Source organism: Paramisgurnus dabryanus, chromosome 1 (assembly GCF_030506205.2).
Source record: "Paramisgurnus dabryanus chromosome 1, PD_genome_1.1, whole genome shotgun sequence".
Classification (NCBI taxonomy): Eukaryota; Metazoa; Chordata; class Actinopteri; order Cypriniformes; family Cobitidae; genus Paramisgurnus; species Paramisgurnus dabryanus.
Window position 1 is genome coordinate 50,836,811 of NC_133337.1, and position 7,935 is coordinate 50,844,745.

The 7,935-nt window shown below is 34.8% G+C and overlaps 2 protein-coding genes across 2 annotated transcripts; one reads left to right on the forward strand and one right to left on the reverse strand.

The window, feature by feature from the left end:
- Positions 1 to 498: 498 nt before the first annotated feature.
- pnpo (pyridoxamine 5'-phosphate oxidase) lies at positions 499 to 2,737 on the reverse strand. The gene is made up of 7 exons (XM_073815389.1): positions 2,519 to 2,737; positions 2,083 to 2,207; positions 1,846 to 1,945; positions 1,711 to 1,765; positions 1,501 to 1,628; positions 1,321 to 1,391; positions 499 to 1,222 (listed from the first exon to the last, which is right to left on the reverse strand). Exons 1-7 carry the CDS (start codon positions 2,705 to 2,707, stop codon positions 1,057 to 1,059), a joined length of 834 nt encoding a protein of 277 aa, XP_073671490.1. The 5' UTR covers positions 2,708 to 2,737; the 3' UTR covers positions 499 to 1,056.
- A 119-nt stretch (positions 2,738 to 2,856) lies between these two features.
- On the forward strand, positions 2,857 to 5,312 carry mrpl10 (mitochondrial ribosomal protein L10). Its single transcript, XM_065262679.2, has 5 exons — positions 2,857 to 2,987; positions 3,919 to 4,088; positions 4,442 to 4,606; positions 4,696 to 4,840; positions 4,925 to 5,312. The coding sequence occupies exons 1-5, from the start codon at positions 2,948 to 2,950 to the stop codon at positions 5,158 to 5,160; spliced, it is 756 nt and encodes a 251-aa protein (XP_065118751.2). The 5' UTR covers positions 2,857 to 2,947; the 3' UTR covers positions 5,161 to 5,312.
- Positions 5,313 to 7,935: the final 2,623 nt, after the last annotated feature.

Below are 7,935 nucleotides of genomic sequence, written 5' to 3' on the forward strand. Positions count from 1 at the left end.
CATAAAGTTGCATGCACATTTTTGCATAAAGTAAATGATCACAGACCTGCAGGAAACAGACTTTTGTTTAGCCTGCATTCAAATGGACTGCTGTGCCTTTTGATTATCACTTGTTGATGTGTTTTTTTGTATTATTTTTTATGTGGTTAAAATAGATCTTGATTCCTTTATCTGCTTTTTTATTAGCTTACCATAAAAGAGTTTCAATTGGGGTGTGGACATGTGAGAAACCAGATAAGGCTATAGCCTGAACCTCCAACTACCCGGTACAACAACATTTTCAATTTGCCTGATTTGTTCTGTCTATTGTTTCCTGTAAACTGTGCGGGCTATTGTTAAACATCCCAATAAAGATATTTTATTGACATTGCTGGCATGCGATTGTGTATAATTCCAAAGGCAAACCTTCTTGTATTGAACAGGGCCCTCATTTTAGAAGAGCACAAATTGTCTAGAAGCCACTGCCATCTGGTGGCAAAATAACACAATGACAACCTGGACAAATTAAAGAGGTTTATTAATTTAACAGGTTATTAGTGGTTTTAACTGTTGCAGAACAGATAACCAGTCATCCCAGTCATCAATCAAATTAATTCAGTTCAACTTGGCACTTTTAACTATGATTTTTTTTTTAGTCTTGCGGAAAAATCCACTAACAAATTTTAAATCGCACAATGTGTATCATTATCTAAAAATGTGCAAAATATCATGGCAACACGGAAACCCAGTTTCAGTCACAAGACAAGTGACAGTTTTCATAGGTTTCACAAAGGTCCAAAGGCTAAGTTCGGTAAAACTACAGTTAATATTGCACGTACAGCTGTGCTTTTTAATTATTAAACAACATTAGGCAGACGACTTTGCACTTTCAAGTGAGATTACAGTCTGTTGATCCTAATGACAAACACTTTTATATATTCATAATTCATCTCCACAATGATCAAATTTCCCTTTCGGTAAGACTACACATTTAAAATGAACATGTAACATTCATTTTTTATTTATGATGGCATTGATGTCACAGATGATGATGTTGATCACATACTATGTACTCTGTCAAGGGGACAACCGTTGGTATTTCCAACCTCCCTCTGCTGGATGCTGCATATCTCCCAGCTTAGTTTCTCCCTCTTTTGGTCGCATGAAGACTATTCGGTCATGTAATCTATTAGTCTGACCCTGCCAGAACTCAATCAGGAAAGGTTTGACGATGTATCCACCCCTGTAAACAGATATAACCACAAAAAATACATTGAGTACATATATAAATATCAATAGTTTTCTCTGGCACAGTAAAGCATTTCATTTTATAAGGCTTACCAGTAACTTGGCATCGGCACATCTGTGTCCTTATACTTTTCTTCAAGTTCTGCATTCTTGTCTCTTAGGTACTTAAAGGGGAACACACAAAAATAGACCAATGAAACAAGCAGGACAAGAATGATAGCATGGAGGTGCGAATTATCATGCGGATTAAAAAGGTGGTGAAAGTCCCCTCACCTGTCTGCTTGGTATTACTGTGCTCTGCCTGCTGACAACAGCACCGATCTGACTGCTCTTGGGCCTTGAATGGAAGTATTCACACGAACGATCATACGGGATCCGGTTTACAGTGCCTTCAATGCGAACCTAGGACAACATTTTTTTTTACATTAACAGCATACATTTTAAAGGGACACTTTCATCTCCAATTCAGTGAATTCATACTTTCCTGCCTATTTAATGGTTCCCAGTAAAAGACAAGAGAGGCATAGGGATTACTTTCCTATTTGGATAAGAAAGGGTTATTGTGAATAACTAAATGCAAATAGATATTCATTGAATTTTAGTTGAAAGTGCAGTTACCAGTTCCAAACCTTTCCGACTCTCGTAATTGGTAAAGAAGCAAAATCCTTCCTCGCTGTAACCTTTAAGAAGGACCACACGGGCAGAAGGACGGCCATCTCTTTTAAAAGAGACAGAGGAAAACTTCAAACATACAAGTGCCTTTATCATTGATTAGTTAAGTATCTCAGTATGCATCTCTGTATTACTCTGCATATTGTAGTACAAGGTATTTACGAACCGCACCAGGATTCTTACTTGGTGGCTGTTGCAAGACACATTGCATTGGCTTCTCCAACCTCAGGACATTTTGTTGCCTGTTCAAACCAGTTGCCGAACTGCTTAATTGGATCTAGGGAAGCAAGCTGGTCTTCCTCAAAACACTGTAAATAAAATAAAGTAACATTGCATTTACATAAAAGACTGGCTGTGCTAGGTTGTTTTAATAATGTTTGCATAGGATTATTGCACAGACATCACAATACATTGCACATTAACACGTATAATTGATAATAAAAGCATTAAAAAGATTGTGTCATATTTCTTAACTTAATGACTATGTATTGCACAAATATTTGACTTAACTGCGTAGGTTTTGTTATAAAATTTCATTTGCTTATCTGTGCAATGTCTTTACTATTAAAATAGGTCTGAGATCATGAACATAACACATGCAACAAATATTAAGTCCCACCTCTTGGTCGGTCTTATAGCTTTTTCTCATGTTACTCAGATCCATGCTGGTGCCGCTGTCCGTAGATTTACTGCAGACAAACGATGTGTAAAAGGATTGATTATAGCTCGCAAAGGAAATACGGGGCTTTAAAGCTTTCACGATATTGCCGATATTCCTTGACGTGCAGAAGCTCAGTATTCGTTTCATGCCTGAATGCACAGACCAACGTCATTGCGTTACGTAAAATGTTATGAAAACTCGTTTTGACAACTAAATTTTCAATTTGAAAATAAATAAATACATAAACAAATTACTTATTTGTTCATCAATTTAATGGAATAAATTATTTCGAAAATTACATTAAATTGCACTAAAACATTTATACGCTGAACTTTTATTTTGTATATATGACGAACCTACGCTGTCATACATCATATCCGGATCAAGATGGCAGCGACCTTGTGTAGCAGGCTTTTGCCGAAAGCAGGTAAATTATTGTTTTAAAAATAATTACTAGCTTTATTAGCTGTATTATCGTACTCGTGCAATATTGCAGACGATGTCTGCGGTTTGTAATTAGGCTATAAAATGTTAAAGGTAAAATATAAGACTTTAGTCAGGTAACTGCACAACATCAATACTGTAAACGCTTATACATAGAGTTTATTTGAGATTAGAGTTTATTTGAGATGATGATTTAAAATATTCCCCATGATGTTTGTGTTATTCATTAAATATATAAGAAGTCTTTATTTAATGTTATGTCTTTTATTCTGTGTTTTGGCTCTGCTGCCACTGTAGTACATGAGTACTTTTCTTCCCAATAATATGCTTTTTGTGTTTTTTTTTTCATTTATTTGTATTTATTTGTTCTATTTGTTTATAATTTTTTTTTGTTATTGAGAACCAAATTTAATTACATCAGTGTTGGCTGTAATGGATTACTATAGTAACTAATTAAATTACTGTAATTTAATAACCTTTCCTCTGGAAAAGATAAAATAAGGGGCAACTTAAATAATTTATTTGCCTTTACTGATAATGTAGTTGCTTTACCTACTCTATGTGTCATCAACAATTCTGTATAAAACAATCTAAATTTAAATGTAGGTATTTGCTATTGATTTAGTAATGCATTCTAAATCAATTTTTCTATATAATTCTATATATACACATATTTGATATATCATGTATTGAAGTGTAAACACTGAATTTCATTTTTTTAAATGAATATACAAATTTAAATGAATATTGTCCATGTGCATCTGTGTTATACAGATTTAAAGAAGTAATGAGTAATGCAATTTCTTTTTAGCAGCATAATTAGTGAGTAATTTATACAGTGTTGACAATGTAATTGTGTGCATACAAGGCAACATAAACAAATGTCACCAATACGCTTCTTTTAAAAACCATAGGATGGGTACCATTAACTCAAAGTGTTCGCCATGGCTCCAAATCAGTCACACGTCACAGAAAGCCAATGCACATTCTCAAGCAAAAGCTGATGGCTGTCACAGCGTACATTCCTCCTAAACCCATTGCTCCCCCTGGTGCCCTGACTCCACGAGTTAGAAAGACTGAAGAGGTAAACAGCTACTACTATAGTTAATAAAACAGTATCTTTATGATAAAAGGATTGAATAATAAAAATGTACCTTTTTCTCAAAATGTTTCTTTTTGTGATATTTTTTGTATTAAATCAAAAAAGAATGCAAAATAGAATATATGTTGGCAGTGTTTTAAACATTTGAACTTACATGGTCAATAAATCTAGATGTGTTTGATTACGACAGTCAATCACTTAAAAATATATTACTGATACTGTTCAGTCTTTATTCAACAGATATTTAAACAATGATTAGTATTTTAATTTGTGTTCAAAATATAAAAAGTGTACGTTTACGATACTATATGTTAACTCAACTCCACCTCTTCTAGGAAAGCGCCCTGGCAATTCTGTTGAGGAAAGACCTGGAAAGGTTGTTTAAGGAATGTAAGATGATTGCTGTGGTCCAGAATAATGCATCCAATGCAGAAGACATGTTACTTCTTAAACATAGGCTTAAAAGACACAACATCAATGTCAAATTTTTCCCAAATCAGGTAAACCAAAGCCATGTCCAATTGCATTCAAGGACCAGAACTAACTCTATAATATTATGTAACAAGATTCTGCTTGTTTTTCTTTGCAGGTGATGAGGTCCTTTCTCAACAACAGTGTATACAGTAACATGTTACCGCTATTCCTTGGCCAGACTGTAATATGTGTTAGTAAAGAGCCAAAAGTTAAAGAGATGCTGCAAGTGTTGAGGGGCAGTCCACAGATGGCGCTTCTAGGTAATACTGTCATATACATAAACTTGTCATTTCATTGTGCTTGTTATTATCTAACAAAGGACTTTCTTTAACCTTTCCTTTTAGGAGCATGTATAGAGAACACATTACTCTCGTGTCAAGGCCTTCTCAATTACTCCAAACTTCCTTCAATGACCACCATTCAGGGTGAGCTGGTTAGTAGTCTAACCATGATGACCTCACAGACTGTTTCGTTGTTACGTCATCACCCAACCCATCTTTGTTCGCTGCTTCAGCAGTATATCAAACAGCAGGGCGCTGGGGACACAACAGATGCTGTTGCAGACAAAGATGCTGCCTGAATTTTATTAATACATAGATGAGAAATTTCAGTAACTGTCTCGATGTCTGAATGAATTTGGGGCAGCATCACAATATGTATTGGGAAAAAACCTGCTCTATGTGATTGATACATGCATGTGCATATAATAAAACTCTGTTATTTAAAGTGGTATCTAGACAGATTTGTTACTTCTCTGCATTCAAGATGCGGTCTCCTCTTACATTAAAACATTTTTGCATGTGCAAACATTGGCAGTTGGAGGTTTTGCAATTTACATATACATTGCACAGTACTTCTAACTGTATGGAAAGGTGTTAATTTTCCTAAATATCACACCTATAGTAAAACCTTCCTGGGTGATTCTCATGAAATCCAGATTTAGAAGGTGTCCAGAATCAGATTTTTTTTAAAAAGCCCTTGAAGCCAATTTTTTTTGCACATATAAGATAAAGGTCTGAACTTACTATAACCATTATTTTTAGAGGATTTAAAAAATATTTCCTATAGAATTATTTAAATTTTTTAGATTATCAAAATTTATCGTTACTGCAACATGATATTACATTAAATATATGCATTTACAAAGTCATTTTTCCGTAATGAGAACTAAAAAGTTATCTAGGTACTATGACAAACAAAATGTAAACTTTTATCTGGAGAGAAAAAAATAAGAACTGCTTACCTGGTAGCCATCTTGTGTGTCACAGTCAATTATGTCCCTTACAACAATTTTTTTTTTAAAATGTTAGTTCCTTGAGGGCTTAAACAATGATTGAAAATTGTTGCGGAGGATGAGAAAATGTTTCTACGACACATTTATATTCCTTATTATTGTCTCTACATTTACCAATGATCACAAAATACCACATGTTTCTTTACTGTAAATGTTTATAGTATAACATGCACTGAAGCTTTTTTATTTTTTAGATATTTTTAATAAAAAATATTTCCATGTCAAAGAACCCAAATCCAGTCATGGACACGTTGCGGTAATGAAAAATTTCCCCTTAAATGTGGAAAAAAAATGTGGTTAATTTGGTAAGAATCACCCTCCTGTTAGCTTTCTTATTGAAAACATATGGGCCAAGGGAAGCAGTCATTTTTTTATGGCTCCAGCCATGAACACAGATTTGAGCCAGCAAATCAATATTTTTACTATAAAATTTACAAGGCATGTGTGTTGTAAGGTTGGATCTTGGTGGAGTTTGATTGGTTAGTCCTGATCTGGGCAGTGGGACCACAAACAATAGGAGCATTACTTTTATTTCATGGCATTTGTTATTATTATATAATATGTTAAATAATCTTAGACAGTTTAAGTTGTCACTTTTTAAAAATTTAAACTCAAAGGGGCGGTTTCCCGGACGGGGTTTAAGTCTAGCAACCAGACTAAAATGCATATTTGAGTTGTCTTAATGCGCGAAGGCAACTTTGTCTTGTTTACACTACCAAAGGATGAAGATGTGAAGAATTAGTGGTTAAAATTACTTTTTTCAAGGAGGGATTTACTAAACGTTTGGCAATGAAAGATGGTTCAGTACCAACTTTTTTGGAACAGCATGCATCTCCTTACCACAACCTCTAAGTATGATTATTATATTATGTGTTTAGTTTCCCCCGAGTGTAAAATGTCTAGTTTACTGTAATGTCTTATCAGTAAGCCGTGCTAGCGATGCATGTTGTAGTTAAACTAGCTGTGCCCCGGTTAGCTTGCATACTTGCTTAAAAGAGGCTAAAAATGTTAGTGTCTGTCGTCGTTTTTATTGCTTGGATAAATGATGAATAATGTGTATTGATGTCGGTTAAGTCTTCTCAGAAAGTCATGTTAGCACTAGGTCAATGCATATTGTTGGACTGTGAGGAAACTGTCAGTTGACCAATCAGAGCAGAGCAGGCTACCGAAAGGTGGGGCTTAGGCAGACTGAGTCGTTGATCGGCTTCACACGAATCGTTTGGGGATCTTCAGGAAATGGGATAATATTACATTTATATTTTGAGAAAATTACAGTGTTTTTTGACCTTGCATGCATTTAAACCTGTTGTTGGGGACTCCTTAACAATATTAGGAATCTTAGAAATTGGACCTGACTGGCACTTTAACTGAAAACAGCTTGGACTGACATAACTTAACTTAAAATACATCATTGCCTTTGTTTTGTCTCAAGCTTTCCAATCAGTAATGCTTTTTGTAAGATATGTTTGCAAAAACAACTGAAATGTCCTGAAATAACTAAGGCATAGTCCTGTCTTAATCTAAACCCTGTTTGGGAAACCGTCTACCCCAAAGTATATAACTATAAAACCAAGTGGAACATGCACTTATACTGCAAAAGTAAACATTAGCTTGTGGTCATGAGTCCTGATTAGTGCTAATCTCTGGATTACTTCATGTTAATCTAGTTCAGTTAAGGCTGAACTTCCAGATTGGCTGTAGTAGAAACCTTTCTGTGAATCATATTTTGGCAGCTGTTTGATTTTAGCCTTTGCAACTATATATCGTCCCCTTTCTGGAAAACAAACATGTGCATTTGTAAAACTTACACAAGCTGATTTTAAGACCATAGGGGTGGCTACGCACATTTTAATTCGTAATAAAGCTCATTAGATTCTTCATCTTTTTATTGAAGTTATAGCTTTTATTGTGTCTCAATGACTGGGTGTTACTAAGAATTCAATTGGTTGCCTGTAATCCTACAGTCTTTAAGGCACTAATGCGGATAATGATTTGGCGTAGAGCCTTTGATGGATTTGGAAGATGTGAAGTCACCAGTGAAGGACTGTTGTGGAGCTCTTC

Bases quoted from the DNA above. Each gene is read 5' to 3' on its own strand.
- mrpl10 (XM_065262679.2), top strand. From the start codon at position 2,948: ATGGCAGCGACCTTGTGTAGCAGGCTTTTGCCGAAAGCAG. The intron at 4,607-4,695 runs GTAAACCAAAGC...TTTTCTTTGCAG, and splicing joins TCAAATTTTTCCCAAATCAG to GTGATGAGGTCCTTTCTCAA. The intron at 4,841-4,924 runs GTAATACTGTCA...CTTTCCTTTTAG, and splicing joins TCCACAGATGGCGCTTCTAG to GAGCATGTATAGAGAACACA.
- pnpo (XM_073815389.1), bottom strand. From the start codon at position 2,707: ATGAAACGAATACTGAGCTTCTGCACGTCAAGGAATATCGGCAATATC. The intron at 1,946-2,082 runs GTAAGAATCCTG...CTCTTTTAAAAG, and splicing joins TGTCTTGCAACAGCCACCAA to AGATGGCCGTCCTTCTGCCC. The intron at 1,223-1,320 runs GTAAGCCTTATA...ATCTGTTTACAG, and splicing joins GTGCCGATGCCAAGTTACTG to GGGTGGATACATCGTCAAAC.